The sequence below is a fragment of the Glossina fuscipes genome, unplaced genomic scaffold (genome assembly GCF_014805625.2).
Source record: "Glossina fuscipes isolate IAEA_lab_2018 unplaced genomic scaffold, Yale_Gfus_2 3, whole genome shotgun sequence".
NCBI lineage: Eukaryota > Metazoa > Arthropoda > Insecta > Diptera > Glossinidae > Glossina > Glossina fuscipes.
Genome location: NW_023998417.1, coordinates 12,271,054 through 12,292,310, shown reverse-complemented (window position 1 = coordinate 12,292,310; position 21,257 = coordinate 12,271,054). Strand labels below are relative to the sequence as shown.

Genomic DNA, 21,257 nt, shown 5'->3' with positions numbered 1-21,257 from the left:
TTTTTTTTTGGTTTGTTTTACGTCAATAATAAAAGTTTCTATTATCGTATTATTTACTTTCGTTGTTTGCAACTTCATTATGATTATTACAATTAAGTTATTATTATCTAACTGCATCTGTTTGTACCGTCCGATGTCTTACAACTAAATAAACTTTTTCGTATAATCATTCATTCAGCTTTAAGACAACAACTCGATGTGATTCGTGTCGTAATGTGTTGTAATTACTGTAATTTTTGGAAAGTGTTACCTCCCGTCTCGTTTGCCGAATTCGATATAATATTCTGCATGACTCTTGCTAAAATATCAAAACTTACCGGTAGTAATAAAGTTCACACAACACGTAAACTGAAATCGACTAAAATGCACTGAGAGGAAATTAAAAAAGCAATTTTATGACACTAAACCAAAAAACAAAAAAAAAAAAAAAAAAAAAAAAAAAGGAAAAAGTTTTGGTTAAGGGAAAAGAATTTAAAATGTTAAATGTGTGTGTGTGTGTGTGCGTGTGTGTTTGTTTTTGTGGTTGGGTGTAAGACAAGATGTTTCCTTTGAAGATCTAAAGCTGAGTGTAAGAATGAAGCGAAACGTTTCCGTAAGAAATGCGACACGAAGCGTTAACATAGCTTTCCAGCAATTTTCTGCTTGATATTTGCTGCAGGCTGTCACTGTTGAAAATAAATTGAAATTTTTCCAGTTTTTTTGGCTTATGTCCAAGTCCAACTTGGGGTGGCTGCTATGCAAACATGCCGCCTTCTCCTTCTAACGTTTCACAGGTAAAACTACTGTTTTTTTTTTTAAATATAAATTTTCATTTTTTTACTGCCTTTGACTTGATTGCGATTCGGTCGAAAGGAAATAATTGCGCAAGCACTGCAGAATTTCTTAAGCATGCGAAAAATTGGTTTTTGTGAACTGACTTCTACATGTGGTAGTGTACGGGTACTTGAAAGGCGGTTTTATTTTTTCTCGCATTAGCCCTTAAATCAGTGCAGAAAGTTCTACCAAAATAAAGATCTCCACTTTTTATGCTTCACTTCGAGCCAAAAGCTCTCCGATTACGAATTCAAAAACATCTTTGCCTATACTCCATAGATTAGAACAGTTATTAATTAAAAATTTTCAGTAGTCTTTTAAAAGATTCTTTGTAAAATTATTGGAATCGGTTCGGGTGAATGATTTTCATGGCACGAAAGAACGTTTTGATGAATTGTTGATGTTCATGGCCTCCAATCCAATCTGATTTAGTTGAACGAAACTTTTTATACCTACACCTAGACTTGGTGCTTGCACCAAGTTTAAGATCTTCTGCAATCTAATCTAATAGACCGTACTGCTTATAAAGATTTTTCAAAATTAAGTAAGGTAAGGTAAGATAGGGAGAAGTGATCGAAAAGCTAATCCACGATCCTAATCATTTTCAATAGCATTCGTTCTTTGGCGTGGAGATTGAATACAAGAAAGCAAGAAGGACAGATGGACAGATACGTTTAAATCAAATAAGAAAGAGACTCCAAATCGAACGGTATAAGAAAACGTGGGTTTCTATCAGGGTTTTCTGGGCGTTGCGTACATGCATACTGGACAGGGTATAGCAAACCTAGATCATAAAAGCAAGTTTCAGCTGACTTTTTACGCCAGTTCTTGTGATCGTTCGCACCCGTGGACAGATGGATAGACATGCGGCTGCAGTGCGATTCTTGTGAAATTTAATAAGCATTTCTGCTCATTGTATGTAACTGTTTATAAATTAGTTAATTTATTTATATTTAGTTTGTTTATATTTATTCAATGTTTTTATTATTATTTAATTCATTCATATATTTAATTAAAATTTTTCTTTCAAAAATTATTTAATTCTTCACAAGTATTCAATTCCGGAATGGAGCGTTAATTGATGAGCGCCGCACGTGTGTGCGTTTGCGTGTGCGTGCATTAACTTTCTTTTTTCATAACATAAGCCGCGTAATTTTACGACACTTCTCTTTGCCTACGGAAATTTCTATTCTTACAAAAATTAAATAAATGACTTTATTTAAGTTGTCGTAAATTACCAAGTATTACACTTTACAACGACTCGAAAACATTGTAATTACGCAAGCTTTGTGTTTCTTGTATTTTCTCCTTGTTTCTCGTTTTTTTAAGCAAAAAAAAAAACTCTTTGAGAAGCGTTTCGTTCATTGTGTTGAGATGGTTGTAGCCGTGTATTGAATTTATGGCTAAGCATAAGTTCGTCATGTAATACAAATAAATTAGTTGTAGCTATTGTTGTAGTTATTGTGTGTTTTACGTATGTTGTTTTCATTTTTTTTATTTTTTTTTTGCAATTCATTCGAAACAACAACAACAACAACGACAGCAACAAGACAATTGTAATCAACGTTTAGAAATTGTCGTGTTGTTGTACTGTCGAAGAGAAAAATTAAAGCATTTAACAACAGCAATGACAGTCGATACATTGTCTATGTAGCAAGTGTTTTTAGCGAATTTGCCAAAAAAAGCAAAAAGCAAACTTTATGCCGCATCACAAGCTCATGTACGTACGTACATAAGTACATACGTTATATGCTATAATACATGATTATGTACATTTGCCCACCACTCGAGCTTCCGACTTTCTCTTCGATACTATGTCTAGTCAGCGTAAATTTACAAGTTTGTGTTTTGAAGTTTTGCTCCGTTTCTTTAGCTCAAGTAATTTACGATGTTTTAATTGTCGACTGTGCATCGATTTTATTTTTTATTTCTTTTCTACTATTTTTTTTATGTGTTTATATAAGAGAGATTGACTATATAATAAGCACTTAAAAGGTTGCATCATTTGTTTTTTTTTTTGTTTTTTTTTTTTTTTTCTTGTTGCAGTGCGTGAGTTAATTTTAGAAGCAAACTTTTGTTTATTTTGGTTTTTTTTTTTTTTTTTAACTATTAGAGATTTTGCGTGCTCGCACCTCTACTCTCTATCATACAATTAAATTTGGCCGAATGCCCTCACCTTTGTGGTATATATATATATATATATATATGTATTCTTTCTATAAACATGAAAAAAATACGTGCACGCATCCAAGCGAATACATTGCATAGCTTAGCATTGCCTTTTGAAGCGTTAGTGTAATTTTTCAAATCGAAAAAAAAAAAAATATTTCGCATATTTTTGTTAAATGAATTTGACGAAAAAATAAAAGCAAAAACACAAATACGAAAACATTAAATTGCCTCGCTCTCGCTGGTCATTAACATTTCAAAAGTGCCTGACTGACTGAATGACTGACTGACTGACTGACTGATGTTTATTTCAGTTCAATTGTGATTTGTTTGACATTTGGTCTTTTGGCGCAATGTTAGTTAGTTAGGGCATTCGATTGCATAGATGGGCGGTTCAACACCTTGACATATCTTTTATTATTATTATTTATTTATTTTTATTTTAATTTTTTTTTTTTTTTTTTGTGTTACACTACATGACAAACTGTCACAATTGTTATTGCGCTTAACTTCACCAGGTATGTCGTTTTTGCCTCCGAATGCTGTCATTTGGTAGTTTTTTCTCATATTACTTCAATGCTTCAATGATTTTATGATTAATGGACTTTTTATTCCATTTACAATTGGCAGAACAATTGGAAGTACACCAAGTCTTTGACATTTCGTTAGTCAAGGGAAATCTTCCCACTACGTAGACATCTAGAATCGCTAAGCGATTAGAGCAAAGTTTATTTGAAATTTTAAATGAAGTTGGCCGCAGCTGGCGACATCATCGGCCGCTGGTTGCCCATGCCTGCCTTAAAATATTGGGTAAATATTTAACAGAGCCGCTTAAGAAATTCTTTTCAAGTTTATTTTTTTAATTGGCCCAGAAACGTGGTTTTTTAATATTTTTGTGTTCTTTTTTTTGAGTGCAAGAACACACGGTTCACTTAAGCGAAAGCAATTATAACCGTAACCCTATGACTTGTTGTTCGCTTCTTGTTCAGGTGAAGACTTGAAAGCCGCTTTATTCAGATTGAATGTAAAGATCCTAAGCATTGAGTTATATATTTAGCTGGAGGGCAGAGGAAGAAAATCATTTGACACGAAATTAGTATCGTGTTAAGCTCGTACACAAATGCAGTATATGGTCAAGTTGTTTTGAAATTTTATTTCATTTTTAAAACGGAAGCATTTAATTTTATCGCTTGTTTTTCCCTTGTTTTGCTTACGTTTATTTGCATTTTTATTGTTTTCTTTTTTTTTGTTCATTTTACTGACTGTGTTGTCACTGTCACTCTGTCTCTCTGTCTCTCTGGCTTCAAAGGCAGAATACAAAAGAATTCTTTTCACTTTTTTATTTATTTATTTTTTTTTTAATTTTCAAAGAGAAAATAAACCCAAAAAGATTTTTAAATATTGCCACACATCTGAACTAAATTATATATAGTAACTACTTCTGTAAAATGTTAGTAGTGGTCTTCTTCATTCTTCTTTCTTATTTGCTACCTTTTTTGTTTTTTTGTTTTTTTTTTGTATTTCACAAAGCAAATTAGATTCATAGCAGACGAAAGACAAACTTCCCTCAAGTAAGTAGCGCAAGATTTTGTTTTCGTTTTTTTTCCTTTGCAGATGGGCAGCATAAAAAACTTGTTTGTTTATTAGCCGCAATTCGTAAAGAAAAATCTTCGGGAGCGGAAACATAAATAGTTTGAAATTGCATTCGATTCGACTTCAAACGAAATTCAATACAAAGTTTTTTTTTTTTATTGCTCTATAGCTCTAATAATGAACTGCATGTTCATTGAACACTTTCATAGAATTTACATAAAACCAAATGAAAACACGTCAGCGGCGCACAGCCCACTATTAAGTACCCGACACCACCCTACACTTATTCATGAGACATGGTACGTGAAGTGATCGAAAAAGTGGTCCGACCCGAACTATTTTCAATAGGGTACATTCTTTGGCCAAAACACATAAGTGTATTGAATGTTGTCAAAATATCTCAAAAACCAGGGTCTGTAGCTTAAACACAAGGAAGCAAAGAGGGATAGACAAACCTGCAACCGCTTTCTGAATCGAGTGATATAACAAAAGGTGAATTGTTTTCACGTTGCGTAAACTTTTGCACCACAAGTGCCGTAGGGTGTAAAAATGAGGAGATTTATCACTAAGCGAGTGTATGAAAGAGCAAGCCTTAAAGTGTATACATATGTATGCATATATTCTCTATAGATATTTTGAAAACCAAAACGTAGGCGCAACAAGTCGTGCAAAACAAGCCTTTTTTTCCCTCCATGATGCCGAGGAGGGGAATATGAATTTCGGATCTTCACATATGAAATTTCGTATGATTTGAAGAATCTATCGACCGTGTAAGCCGTGCAAAGAGATGGATACGTGTGTTTGCATCGCGCGTCGATTAATAATTCCCTACGTTCTGCGAAATAGTTTAAAAGTTTTGCTCTGTAAATCGCTGGTGTTATCGAGATACATCTCAATAGTCATTTCCCCCTTCATTTAGAATACGTAAGTAGACGGAAGCAAATGAAATAAAAACGTTTAGGGTTTAGATTCTCGAATGCGAATGCGAATGCGAATGTGTGAAAAGGAAAATTATCGCTGCAATGACAAGAAAATTTGTTCAAAGTCAACATAAATCTTACAATACCATGCAGTAAGCAGTATGCGGAGAGATTAAAATCTCATCACAAAACTCTCTTCTATTTGTTTGTTTTCCTTCTTTTTTTTCCTGCATATTAAAATTAAGGAATAGGAGAACACATAAGCAATTATAATAAATTGTAAATGCTTGGTTAAATATGATCAAGATAAAAAAAATGCAGCACAATTACATATGAATTTGCATTCACTTGTGTACACGTAGCGGAAATATTGGATCGAAGAAAATATTGCCTAAGGAACGACGTTACGTTCAAAATGATACCCTGAAGTTGAAGCTACGAATGTTTGATGCTTTTGTCGTCTATGGGCATATCAGTGTATGTATGTATACCAACACATCGCCTTAGTTTGCATTTGATTATCGAAAGATTTGTGAAATTTTCGAAATTGGTTCAAAAAATATCTGCGGAAATGGATTCCCATGTACAAAGTTTCAAATGTGAAATGGAAAACTGTATTGAATGTGTTGTCACAGATATATGAAAGGTCATATATTGGACGCCAAGTACGAATTCTATCCTGATTAAGTGTACATACATGCACACATGCATTTTTTTTTATTTCGCATCGTTGGCGGCGAATGCTGATGATGCTATGAGGTATATTCAGAGAAAAAGGTGACTCTTCAAATTTCGCGGGCTGAGTAAATAAATATTTGGCGAGAAAAATGACAAGTCGCCGCTTTTCTGAACATACCTCGTATAACAAATTGGGCCATGAACTATAAATACAAGCAAGCAAAGAAGAGTAATTCACGTCAGTTTGTAGAGTAGAAAATTTGAACTCACAATCAAAAAAAATAAATAAATAAATAAATAAAAAAAATAAAAGATATTTTTTAGAAATATAAAATCCAATCAAATACCACATAGCGGTAGCGTAGCATTGTTTGACGGTGTTAATAGAAATATAATGAATTGTAATGAAAACCTCTTCCGTTGGTTTAGAAAATTGTGCGATTAAAGCAGAGAAAAAAGCTAAATACTTAATGAATGGAATGTGCATACGGTGTCCGTCTAATCAAATAGTATCTCTTCTTTGGCTTACAGATGATATTAAAAGGAAATCGAATACGTTTATTTATTTTTAGATTGAATTTTCTTTTCTATGAAAAATAATGAGAAAATTGACAACAACAACAGCAGGCTGCCTGCTGTTACATGTCTGCAGCGCGTTTAACTCACGGCAAGTTTCAATTACATGCATATGTGAAAGAATCATTGCCTTCATTGTTGGCAATTAAATGTTGCCACTAATGTAGCCGCCACGTCATCTATCTACGAAGTAGTAATAGGCAAACGCGCAACCGCTCACAACTAGGTAAAGCAACTGTAAAATATTCATCTTCAATATGCAGCAAAAGCAGCAGCAGCAGCAGCAGCAGCAGCAGTAGCAGTAGCATCATCATCATCAGCACAGACATATTCTGCGGTTCTATGTATGTAGTGTAGTAACAGTAGTGGTAGTAGTAGTAGTAGTAGTAGACGTGCGACCTACATAAACAAAGAAGAAGAGAGCGAAATTCATGAGAAATTTATAATAAAAGTATAACAAAAATAAAAATAAAAAAGAAAAGAAAAAAAATTTATTTATTAACGGCAATTCTTGTAACTCTTAACTCATTGCTCATATAAACGTAGGCAAGAAAACTTAAGATACAAGCACTTAATACTTATAGAGATGTTTCTACGCATGCAAAGATATACCGACAAAGTAACTAACTAAAAAGGAAAAACAATGATGTACTACTCCTAAGAGCACAAACATCTCGTCATGATCATCGTCATCGTTATCAATCATCACCATCATCATCATCATCGTAGTCTTTTTACTGCCGTTTATTTAGTAGTTAAAGTTACTGGTACTGCTTAGAGATGCTCGCACATACATGCACATGTCGCATATACGTGTGTAAACACACAAAAGCATTTCAACAATTACGATGATAGCTTGTCAGCCAGCCAAGGTCATTCATGTTAACAAACCTCTCAGTTAACAAACTTTTAAGTTACACTGCATGCAAGTTGGATACTCAAACTCAACAATAGGAAAGCAATAGAAGATAATAGCAAGAAAAAAAAAAGAAAAAAAAAAACAGTAAAATGAAAAAAGTTGCATTGATATCTACCGGGCTATTATTACATAATACATGACTGCCTTCAACTATTTGGCAAATGATATCAAATATTGATTTTACTTACAGAAAGACATGCTGCATGCTGCATGTTGCGATAGTACCAACGATTTCACTCTGCGCGGAGGAGGTATAGGGAATTGTTTGTCTTCTCGCAGCAGAAGAGCAATATATGTATAAAGTTATTCTTGCTTAGTTTAGAATCGTGATTCGACCGCTTCTTTGGTATCGTTCAATAATTAGTAGTTGGAAAATAATCAGATTAGACGTAAAGCTCTGGGAATATGTAAAGCTTCTTTGCGGGTGAATGGAGAGCTAGTAGTCTTTGGACGAATTGCTAGATGAAAAATTCGTTTTGGCGTGAATTTCGGATAACTGCCAACGTCTAGTTTAAAGCAAAAACTACACAACATTTTTACTGATGGGAAGCGATCAGAGTTATTTTCGTGCTGGAGAGGATAAATTCTTTTTACCCCACCTTGGATTGACATCTGCTACGGATTGTAATTGGAAAGGTTAGGAAATGCACAGGTTCTGCTAGAATCTATTGTCATCCGTGAGAATGCACCCTGTTACAGAATCGATCGTTACCCATGGAAATGGTTTCTTTGGTAGGAGAGGAGCATACGCGATTCTTGTGTTAATTTATTTATTCGTGTTGGGTATTTTTACTTGTTTTTCTACGAAATGGATGTTTGAAGTCCACGATTCAATTTTACGAATCAGTCGAGTTGGTACTTTTATTACCTCTGTGATCAAAGTCTCATTTTTATGCAAAATGGGTGCACTTTAGCACTGGCAATAAGTAAAAGCGAAACTATGTCATACCTGTTATCGAGATCTATTCATAATTTCTAGTTATACTGTCAGCATTGCCGAAAAACGAGTTTTTATTGTCTGATTTACATAAGGTCTGAGGTCTTCGATAATAAAGTTTCAAAAGAGCAGAGGTACACTGAATACTTATTCTGAAAGTTGATTATGGAATTTTAATCTTTAGTCAGGCACCACTTACATCGAATACTTAACAACGTGCAAAGTAATAAAACAGAAAGTAATAATGTAATGCTGAAGAAGGAGGGATGCTTTTATAACTTCGCCTCAGGAAAGAGATAAGAGTCTTATGTAAATTTCCTCTTTTTTCTTTTCGTCATAAGATTATAATATTAAAGCTTATGGTAGCATTTGTGAGCACACGTGAGGTCAGAGCAGCGTGGATGAAGCCCTCTTTGAAAAAATATTATTTTTGATTGTATGTCTGTCTATCTGTGAAATGTTTAATTAATTGTTTACATGAGTGTGAAGAGGTTAAACAGCATTTATTTGCTGTATTCAATGGAAAGGTATAATAAAACGGAGTTTGATGGTTTTTTTTTTATTTTTAATTTTCTTTATCATTTATTCGAAACGAACAACTATTGCCATGAGGGGGGAAAGAGCTCTCAAAAGCATGAATTACAATGCTTTGTATCTATCATCTGGTAGAAGGTAAAACACATGTAGAAATTTTTACCATCCATTGGGAGGTTAAATGCTGGTCGCTCTTCAATTGTGAAATCAGAGCACGTACGAGTTCTCACATCCCGTCTGTCTTTGCATAGTTGAACAAACCTTGAAACTATCCTTTTCGTTACTTCATACGACGTAAAAAAAGGAATCACAGGAGTAGGGCAGAGACGCCCAAAAAGAAAAAGAGAAAAAAAAACAGGAATTTTTCCCCTTCTCTCGGACAAGCGTAACACAATGTAACTGAAAATGTTGATTGGACGCGAATGTTTGATTCATTTAACAAAGAGATATGGTATTCACAGAGAACAGACTTAATAAAAGTGAGCAACGGACGGACTCGATTTATAGATTTTTGTCCATGTGTCCGCATATCAGTGCATGTTTGCCTCTCTGTTGACGCCAATCTCTAAAATCAATCGTTTTAGTAATTGTTAATGTTAAATAATTGCAAAACGTAACTATATCGATCGAAACGCAAGTTCGCATTTAACAGAAAACAAGCAAATAGATGTGAGATTTAATTTGTACCAGGCACCAATAAGTTGCCGAGAGGATATATCTTTGCTTTATCCTATTATGCCAAAATATCATTAAACGAATATATTATTGCGTGGTTTTCTTCTTACCTTCTCTCCCTCTCTTTCTCTCGCTTACGAAGTTCCCTAGTCAAAACAAACAACCATAGCACTGTTCTATAACAGAGGAGTTAATTTGTTCAGCTTACTGAAGAACCTTCGGTCCCAACTGCTATTTTTCACGCACTCAATAGAAACGACATTTTTTTTTCTAATGCAAAGAGAAAAGTTCCTTTGGATGTTTATCTTGTTTTTCAAATCTAGTTTTACTTTGATGAGGCAAATGAAATGCGGTGCATTTACCGTAAATTAATGAACAGAAAATTGGAGAAAATAATTACCAGTTTTGAAGAAATATGCGCTTTCGGGTACTTGTTTAACTATACCACCACTACTAGTGCCATAACATTAATAGGACATGAATATTAATATGTGAGAAACTCACAAAGCAATAATAATAGTATGCTGCTGCTGCTGCTGCTGCTGCTGCTGCTGTTTTTGATAATAAAAACCTAATTGCTTGCTATAGTGTGATGATGCATGCCATGGTCCGTGAAGTAGGGAGGAAATACCAAAATTGAAGTCGTGTAACTCGTCATCGTCATCGTCATCGTCATCATCATCGTCATAGTCGGTTTTTAATTGGCGCGCAAACATTGTTTGTCTTTTCAAAGAGTGTGTAACTGGTTCAGTTGGTTTAAGCAGGCAAACAAACAAACAAACAAACAAACAAACGAACAAACGAACAACAAATGAAGCCCAGACCCGAGCTTTAGTTGTAAGTTGAAATGAGGACGAAAATAGTTAAAGAAAAAAAAAAAAAAAAAAAAGAACGAAGTAAATCCAAATGAAAAATAAATATGTTATAGGCGATCGATAGAAATAAAACCTCAAACAAATTGTAAATTGTGCAAAAAGAAAATCTAACAACATATTTATAAGTTAACTGTAACCAGACACTCATGCCATTTGAGGCCACATCTACGTATTGAATATGCAAGCAATGGTAAGCATATGGTAGATATGCAATGCATGTAGTAGCTGCATGTTCACCAAATAAAATATATGTAGTTTTTTGTGTGTATACGCGCGCGTGTGTGATACGCTTGTGAGGTTACTGTAGTGACAACCACAACTAACTAACACACCGACCAACCAACAAACCAACCAGTCAGCCTTGCGTCGTCTAACATTAGTTAAATTAAAAATAGTACATTTTAAGTAGGCTTTATTAAGGTGATTTTCTAACTGATATACAAATCGATCGCCGCTACCACTGCTGCCTACATTGCGGAAAATTCTATAACAAAATGCCTTAATATATTTGCGCATTTTTTTTTTTCTTTAAAAATATTTTAAATCTTTCGTTTCTCGAGAATCGTGTGTTGCGTGTGAGGAGATTGATTTTCTATTGATTTTTGAGAATATATTAGGTATGCGTGTTGTTTGCAGCACTCGAAGAAATGCATTTGAGCGCACAACAAGTCCACTGAAACAGACCGAGGTTGGCAACTCGATATTTGTTTATCACAGATTATCGAATAAATCCAAAGTCTGAGCAAATAACTTGTAAATTTATATTATTGATACGCCTTGGTGCCCAGACCTTCCGGGTTCTTCGCTTCCTTTTTCCATATATTTCTGAATGTATTCGGATAATCATAGACTTTTAATAATCAGGACTTAATAACATATACCCGCAATTGTTAGATTTTGATTCAAACTTTAATGTTGTCATCATCAAGGTGGAGGGAAAGTGGCTTGTTGCTGGCTCATTAGTATAATATTTCGCTAGTCTTCATTCCCATTCATGTTCCTGCAGGCAAGGACAAAGAAGAGGAGGAAGAAATGGAGAAGAGGTAAAGACTCTGAACCTATACAAAGATCCAGTTGATACCTCCACAAACCCAGCACTTGGTACACCAAAGCAATAGAAAAGCCTAGGTAAAGAATATTAACCCTACGGCAAACACATAACAATCAGTAATCTTCCGTCACAATGTTCGTAACAAAAGGTGAAATGAACGCATCATTATTCTCTCTACTTGATAAAGACTGGATGAGAAGATCATGAAGATTTTCCCCAATGCAAAGTATTTCTAGTAGAAAGTCAGTGAGAAGAGGCAATGGTATATATCCGCGAACAACTTGAACTTCCTTTTCGCTTTTTGCAGAAATCAACTAAGGCATTCGTTCTTATCGGTTTTTCTTAAAGTCACACACCTATCATCCGTCAAATGATAGGAAAGTCAATATAAATACGAATAACTTTAGCCGCAACCTTTGTGACGACAGTGCAATTGATTTAAGATGAACTAAACTCTAGATAGTCTAAGGTTGATTCTAAGGCGAATTTTTTCTATGCAATTTTTTTCATTGTATAAAATTAAAAGCCGTATTGAGGTGTTTTTTTTTTTTTTGTCACTTTTCTATTTTTTCTATATTTTTTATTTGCTTTCAAATTGAGTCACTCGCTGTTAGTATCGATTTAATCGTTTTCGTTTGTGTTGCTTGTTGTTTATTGTCAGTTGTTTATTCGGTTGGTTGGTTAGTTGACTGGTTGCTATTCGCTAGGTAATATTTATAGTCTTTCATGCGCACACATATAACATGTTTTTATTTAGAAAGTTCGTTAACCTGAATTATTTACCCACATACTTATCTATCTCTGCATGTTAATGTGTATATGCAAAAAATAGTGTAAGTTTGCTGCTGATGGTGTTTAATTTGTTTGTTGCTATTGTTTACCTAATCTGCGAGGCGGGATAGAAGAAAAGCGGGAAAAATGCCAATAGTTAAAACCATAATTTTTTTTTTTATTTTTGCTAAAATTATATAAAGGCGTCATTAGCATGGATAAAGGAGAAATTCAAATATGGCTAAAATATAAAAAGATAGCACATAACTTACTTCAATCATTTATGTTATGCCTACACGATTTTTTCTACCATCACTATATATGTATATGTATATTTTTTATTTAAATGAATTTCATCAACAGCTGCGGCGTTGTCTTGCATAGTCATCTTAAGCGCCAGGATAACAAAAAAAAAAAAAAAAACTTCATTTAACATTACATGTCAAATAATTTAAGACATTTGGACCAAAGGAGTTCGAGTTTTTGAATCCAAAGTTAAAGTGTGCAAGTAAAAAACTCTTATGACGAATTTAGATACTCATCTATCCCGTTAAAGGTTTGTGCTTTGCATCTCTTCAAAAGCCAATAGGGCTCAAGACGCGAAACCAAAGTTAACCTTCACATAACAGTAATAATAATTCAACAGACTTTTAGTTCTGTCGAGACGTCTTCGATCAATGGCGAAATTCTAAGGTTTATATTAAATTTTTGCTCTCTGAGAAGAAGGCACACCAGCCGGCAAGAGAAGCAATGGTTGGATCAATCTCTTCCACTTAAGTTTGTAGGCTAACTGACAGCAGCTTATTAGTGAATGTAGTTAAAACATCGATACTTGGACACTGTTATGCGTTTGAAGATGTAATCTTTTCATCAAAGTCCATCGAGGTAATATTCTTAAGAAACGTCAAAGGATTTAATCTTTGTCATGTTTTCCGTTTCCTCTGTACGTGCAATCAGCACATGGCTTGAGTTACACGAACGCACTGACAAGTTAAATATCACTTAGCACTCGTTTCCTTTGAATTTTTGTAATATTTTCCAACAAACTAAACTTGCCCACCTGGTAAATCCTTTTGCATAAAATTACAGTAGTCAGCCTGAAGCTTACCTCGTCCATATATTAGAAAATCCAACCTACTATTTAATAAAACAAAAAAAAAAACAAAAAAAAAAATTAGTAAACACAAGTTTATTTTCCATAAATCGAATAACAAGGCTTGTGACTTACTATGTATCGTACGTACGTACATTATTGAACACCAACAGAGTCAACATTTAATATGAACATAAAAAAATATGTACATAATTTTCATTGACTTCAGTTTCAGGGAGTGTTCATAGCGATCATTAACCAAATGGCATAAAAAAATAATAGCTAAGCACGTGTTAAATATCTTTAAATCAAAATCTTAAGTAAACCAAAGTCGTGGTTGTTGCTTTTTTAGCCCCTTCGTTTTTTTTTTGGTTTCTTTGGTTTCTTTTCCTTTAAGATTTGAAAATGATGTAATTTTTTTCTAATTCTTTTCATTTTTTTTTTATTTTTTTTTTTATACATTTTTTAACAAGAATAAAAAGATTTTTAATTTATTCAAATCTATTTATAATTTTAAAGGTTTCTTGCAGACGGTGGTGGTTGATTTCGTTTTTTTTTTTTTTTTTTTTTGTTTTTATGATTTTTTCGTCTAGCCATTGATTGTTAAGGTTGTTTGTTTGCCAAATTCTTAAAGAAAAAAAAAAGAAAATTTTCTCTATTTTTTTTATGTTACGCTGAACTTGACATTGCAAAGCATTCAAATGTATAAGAAATATAATATTGGCCCACTTAAGAACTTATATATAGTTGTTAAATATGCACAATACATATTTCAATGTTTTCTTTCAAGAATTTTTTTTTTTTTTTTTGTATGTAATGTGTCACTAATGAGTTGAGAAATTTGCAAAAAGGAAAAGGGAAGAAAAAAACATATAATCAGAAGAATTATATTAATTTTGCCATTGTAGAGAAAAGATAAATAGAATTTGCCATCAATTTCGATTCGCTTGATAGCTTTTACAAGTTCCCCTACCCTATTACCTAATCGTGAACTTGAAAAATAAAAGCAATTTCGGAGAAAAGGAAAAACTTTATACATGTTCGCCACATTGCTCTATAAGATAACTACTGGCAGGGATGAAATTAAAACCTAACCTAAAATGAAAAGTGAAGATTAAAGATACTTGCGGTTAGTTTTGAAAAGCCAGCAATTAAAGTAAATGAGTAAAACCGGTATACTTTTCATTGCGTTCCAAGCAAGAGCATATACTCAGTTAAGTTTTTTAAGTGGTTTGCATGAGTAATTGTATTATGTAATTTATTAACGTCGACTCCTGAAATCCAAATGAGGATACATATGTCGAGCTTTAGCTTTTCATTCTTCCCCCCGAATGACAAGCTAATTGACAAGAGCGTATGTATGCGGAGCCACCAAAAGATTTGACGATGAACGACTTCCCGGTGCGACTGCTGCGCCGAATGGGATAATTGACTGGACAGTCAATCAAACTTCCGTGCTGCTGCTACGGCGGTTATAATCTGGATTATAGTGAAATAACATGGTCAGCAAGTCGTTGGCGTTTAGTTCTTGTTCGATATGAAACGTGGTCAAGATATTGATTAGAACACTGCAAATACCTTTTCAATGGATAACTAGCCGACATCACCTCAAAAGGGAAGTAGAGTTTTCAGAATCCTTTCCTACAAGAACGTCATTATGGAAGCAGCGATCGCGATTTCGATCAATCCGCTTTTTATATGGAGTTGACCGAAATTCATTTCTACGTCGGAAATAGCTTTCTCGACTATTTTTTCTTAATCTTATTCTAGATGGCTATTGACTTTGTCTATTCACCCGTACCTTGTTTTACTATGCCATGAATTTAAATAAATTTCTTCTTATTATACCTTGTCAGTAATAAGTTTAGTTCTTGATAGAACAACATTCTCCGCTGAATGTTTTTCTTCCTACTTTCAACTTTATCTTAAAATTTATGTTTTCTTGATAAACTAAATCAATGTGTCCCGTTATGTCCATGCGTCCATAATGTGAATAACATTTTTGCGTGGGTTTGTTGATGAAGAAGAAGACGAAATAGGAAATTTTTTTATTTTTATTTTTATCTTAATTACTATATGAGATGACCATAAATATAATATCAAATTTATTTAAATTTATTAATTAATAATTAAGTTAAAAAAAGAAAATATTAATAATTCATTTTAATTTTCTTTCTTTTTTTTTTGCTTTCTTTTTAGGTAAGTCTATAAACGGATGTAATTTTATCTTTAAATGGAGGCATGAACACATGAGTACGTATATATCTGTTTAAGTTTTCCGTACACTAATGACTTTATAATTATCATAACAAAAAAATCAAATTAAATTTAATATTACGCAATAATTTCTTGCTAAAAAAAGAGTTTTTTCCTAAATTTTCTTTCATTTTTCGTGATTGCTGCAAATCTCGCATCAGTCATGATTAATGAACAGTAAAGCAAACAAAATGAAAAGCAATTATAAGATATATAAAGAAAGTGTTAATATGTGAAGAGCGGTAAATAAATAATAAACGAAATAAATAAAAAAGAATTATATTCGGCTATGATCGAATTTTTCATTCCCCTCAACCTTTTTCCTTAAAACACAACAACAGAAAAATTAAATTTCGAATGCCTACTTGAGTGGGCGTGGTCCATGTCTCTCATCTTCATATACTTACTATAGGGTATAAATTAAAAATTTTATGGCGACAAATGCTGCTCAAGAATATATATACTTTATGGGGTCTTAGAAGTGTCGAATTACGAATGTCTTGGGAAAAGGAGTATACCTGCCATTCTTCGCTGAGCGGTGTAATAATACAAATTAAATTCAATCACCTCGTCTTGAAGACAAATTACAACTTATTAGCAATCGTTATTCGGCAACATCAGACTCTATTCAGCAAGTGTGACAGCTGAGATCCATTTGTCATCTTATGGCACTTGGCGTCGTTCTTTCTCTTTCCTTTCTCTAGAAAGCATCCGCAGTGCATCTCTTTCATTGAAGTTGAGTAGACAATGCTGTTGTTTGTATCCTGAAAATATGCAGCAATTCCCAACGTTCTTTTGCTTTCTTTTCTTGTATTGGGTTCCTTGCCGGTCACTAAAAGATTCATTGTAAAGACATGAGAGTAAGAAAACTTATTAATCAACTTCTACGTGAATGTCCGAACAAAAAAATTATACTGACTTGCTTTGTGCAGAATTTTTTATTAGGGCGCAGATATACACTTGAATGGTTAAACGACCAAATATTATCTTCTTGGCTAGTTCATGGATAGCTCTGGCGATGTTTGGCCCTCCTTCAGTTCTGAGGATAAACCGCTACGCCTAGAAAAACTTTACCGCTTTCACGACAAATGCTGTCCACGTGAGGTAGTCATATACATACATTTATTTTACCAATTACACAGCGGCGAACACACAAATACACAACACAACTAAACTAAAGTTTTTAAAATAAAAGCAACTTAGTTTTCCCATCGGCTTTCATCACAAGCTTATATGATTATCTTGTTCTTCCGCATTGTAACAAAGAGGTCACTGTTTATTTTCGAAATATTTTTTCGATTGGTCTTAGAGATACCTTCTAGAATATGGAAACGAATAACTTACCTCAAACAACTTTTTTCTATAATTTTTGAAAAGTTACAGTCTAATGTCTTATGTGGATTGATTTCTAACTACTACTTTGCAAGCTACTGCTACGAATTTAGAAGATGCAGGCGAAGCTGTTGGAGTCGTTTCTGATTGTGGCTATAGAATTAAACATTTTCCTGTTACTTGGAAGTACCGGAGGTTCCGGCATTTTTATGCTTAATTCACTGCTTGCCTAATCAATCCTAAGCACGCCAAGCGTTCTTATATACATCTCCTATCAGACTGATATGATGCATAATTGTCTTGCATTTAATTCAGATGACGACCGACCAGACTCTCTTAACGAATCTTCCTTCGTTCGCTTATGTTTTTCTTTTTGATTCGATAAATTTTCGATTTATGAGTTGTGACGACTTTTTTTCTTTAATATGACCCACCATTCAGGGCATGTCCCCTCTTCATGTAACACATGGCGGCAGTCAGAATGAAGTGACGAAAGAGACGGAGATAGAAAGATGGTCGCCGCCTAATGGAAGCCTTCATTATAGCTACGACCTTAGTTAGGATTCAGGGAAGTTACAATTTTATCTTGACTTTTTCAACGCATAACTTTTGGCATTTGCTGGCTGCTGTCATCATTTTTAAAAGTTACTTCTCTGTACGTACTTATTTTATTATTTTGAATATGACAACTATTTATTAAAAGAATGAATATATTTAATATTATAAATTTAACAAACTTATTCCACGCGACTGACTGTTGCCAAACAACGTGATTCTCATATAAAATGCAAATGTCAATTGATTTGATTTTTAACTAGTCGGACGGACCGAGGACAAGGTAATCGCTACATCACATGATCACAAGCATTCACAGAAACGTTACATACTCCCGAGAAGTGGTAGTGTGTGTTGAGTATGGTAGAAAAAGAAAAAAATAATAGTTTATCATCACTTTAACTAAAAAAAGAAAAAAGAAATATATATAGAAAAACTTTCTACTTTTTGCAATCGATGATTAGTAAATCTAACTCATCGTCCAACGGCCATTTACGTGCTTGAAAGAAAATTCAATATATAAGAAATAATTTGCAAAAAAGAAATCCATATATATATAAATATATATATTTAATAATTAATTTTTAATTGGTAAAATCAAGCCAACACACATTCGCCGGTCGGTATGGAAATGAAATGTGCTTCTTGTGGATAATTTCCATATCAATAGAAAGGTTATTATTATGAAAAGGCCGCAATATTGCGGATTAACATTTAGCAGGGAAAGTGTTAGCAGAATAATAATAATTGCTTACTAATACATGTGCGCCGAGTATATATTTACTTATATTCCTTGGATATTTTTTTTACACAATTTTATTACAAGTTTTTTTTTCTTCTTCTTTCTGTCTTCGCCAGCTCATATCGTTAGCTCGCGTTTGTGTGACTAAAGTGTCATTGCCATTCTATTTTTTTATTTTTATTTTTTTTATTATTATTATTATTTCAATTTGAATTTTTATTTGCTCTGCTTCTATCACCGGTTAATGTGTTCGTTGTAAAGCGATTGCAACCGCTTTCGTAGACAACTGTACATTTATTAAAAAAAAAAAAAAAATGCTTGGATAAGCTTATAACTCTTACTCAACTAACTAAAATTTATTTGTACTCGTGTATATATGACTGGTCATGATTACGCTCTTTTCGTTACGAGGGAAATTTTTATAATTAATTTTTATTAATATTATTTTTATGGTTATGCAAAATTTCACTCTATCTGCTACGGTTCACAAAACCGTGCGGTAAAATTATAAGTGAGTTGAGTTCGTTATGGGAACTTGGTAACCTACCCCACCTAAATTTTTACTTCAGAAAGCATTTTATTTGTCTACTCACCATAAAGACGACGAAAGATTTTTATGTAAATTTATGAACACTAAGCCTCGCCGCATGCGCCGCATAACGGATGAAAACAGGTTTGCAAAGTACATCCGCGAATTCTTATTTATGTCTGTCTGTCCATCAATTCTTTTTTTCAAACGTTACTTGTCTGTGAAACTTTACTTCGAACTCATTTTCATTCTGTGCTGTGTACCAACAACAAATTCCGTGACTTTTCCATAATTCTTTACATACAAATATGTACGTCTCAGTTATTGCACATATGTAGCAAATTCGAGATAAAGTTTTGACAAATAATTGAGAAATAAGTCTGATATTAATTGTACAGGACCGCACTATACACACATAAATACTGTACTTTTTGATAATAAACCTCTGATAACGAGAAAAATGCTAAATAAACTTCATGCCGTTATTTTACTGATCGATCGTGTCGAAATTGATTAAGCCATCAAAGTATTGATTTTGCGATTGTCAACAATACCCAATAAACGAGACTTCTATTGCCCTGTAGTGGCAGAGTTTATTCCAAGCACTCGCAAAAGCTTATTAATACATTATGAAAAGCTATTCAATAATAAAAAAAAGAAATTGACGAACCCCACCCTTATCATATTTATATTCACTGATAGTCCACACACAATGCTATTATGTAGACATTGTCGATTAATTAGATATATTTACACTTTACGCTGATAATCTTGAAAGCAGGAGCAACCAAACTTTCAAAAATGAGCCGCAATTTTGAAACCAAAGCAAGACTTTGGTAAACCCTTTTTTAACAGAATTGCAATCTACTTTGTAGGTAGGGCATTGCATCCGCATGTCGGGAAAAGATGCGTTTTATAAGCTCTACTTCAGACGATAGATCAAAATTAGATCAAACCAAATTCATTTTCTCGAGCCTCTTCGCTATCCCTCCTCTTTTCGACCATGTCCGTCTCTACCTTTTTTTTTTTCAGACGCCTCCATTCCATATTACAACTTTCGGTCATTGTTTTTTTTAACTTTTTTTTTGCACTGTCATCATCAGTCTCTGTGAGATGCGCGCTTTTCTTTCTATATTTTTTTTAAATTCACAGTTTTATGACAAAGTTTTGCACGTCTTAGAACAAACTATAACACTTACGTAACTACTGGCTTCACTTACACGTATCTTTATCTGCATTTATAAAGACCTGCATCTGTGTGTATTATTATATCCGTGTGCGTGTGTACCAATAACATACGGGTGTTTATGTGTCTGCCAGTAAGGCTTGCATTTATATTCATTTTTATTACTACTGTGTGCTAGTAAGTACTATGACATTGGTCATGGCTCAGACAATGGTTTCTTCATCAACTTTAGAATAATATCGTTATATATGCACCGGATTATTATACGCGTTTTTATTGTGTTGGCAAAAGTGATGGTTTATTGAACTGCAACTAAACGATCGTCTTGAAGCTAAGTGCCCATTTAATAATAGCGTTCCTTTTAATTTAATATAATAAAATGAAAAGAAGTCGTAAATTGTTTTTCCACATTTCATATTTATTAATTCTCATCAATCAATCACCAATAAAGTTTCTCCCCTCAAGTACATGTACTTGATTTGCTTCTTTTTTTTCTCTTTTTCTTTTATCGATTATTTTATGTTTTTACGCTTACTTTTCCACGTAGTAAATTCAGTTTAATATTCTATTTGTTACGCGTGCAGGCTAGGGAGGTAGGGTTCACTATTAAGATTAGCCTAAGCATCTAAACTGAAATAAGGAAGTTACATACATCTATTTATTATCTTTCCACTTGACAAGTTAACACTAGACCTCCGTGGGTCAAATTGACCTTGTTTTGGAACAACCTAACAAGAGAGATCTTTCCTACCGTACTCCTTACTCCATCTCCACTAACTCCATTTTCAAGTTGAACGTTCACAAACACTACTCCGTTTCTCCACCCTGAAACAAGCAAGTTACATCCATCTGTTACCTTTCCACTTGACAGGTTAACACTAGAACTCCGTGGGTCAAATTGATCTCCTTTTGGAACAACCTAACAAGAAAGATCTTCCCTATCATACTCCTGACTCCATCTCCACTAACTCCATTTTCAAGTTGAACGTTCACAAACACTACTCCCTTTCTCCACCCTGAAACAAGCAAGTTACATCCATCTATTACCTTTCC

At 33.6% G+C, this 21,257-nt stretch overlaps 1 protein-coding gene and 1 long non-coding RNA gene across 10 annotated transcripts in view; one reads left to right on the top strand and one right to left on the bottom strand.

Moving 5' to 3' along the window:
* Positions 1-21,257, top strand: part of LOC119634584 (putative uncharacterized protein DDB_G0277255) — a 106,121-nt gene that overhangs the window by 39,823 nt on the left and 45,041 nt on the right. Inside the window, exon 1 of one of the 9 annotated variants that reach the window (XM_038028827.1) lies at positions 523-773. The exons of the other annotated variants lie outside the window; for them this stretch is intronic. Within the exon in view, the coding sequence (XP_037884755.1) occupies positions 744-773 (30 nt within the window). The 5' untranslated portion in view covers positions 523-743. Of the gene's footprint in view, positions 1-522; positions 774-21,257 lie in introns of those variants that run through there. 9 annotated transcript variants of the gene reach the window in all.
* LOC119634586 lies at positions 15,823-19,940 on the bottom strand. The gene is made up of 2 exons (XR_005246966.1): positions 16,780-19,940; positions 15,823-16,692 (listed from the first exon to the last, which is right to left on the bottom strand). It is a non-coding gene; the product is annotated as an uncharacterized LOC119634586 (long non-coding RNA).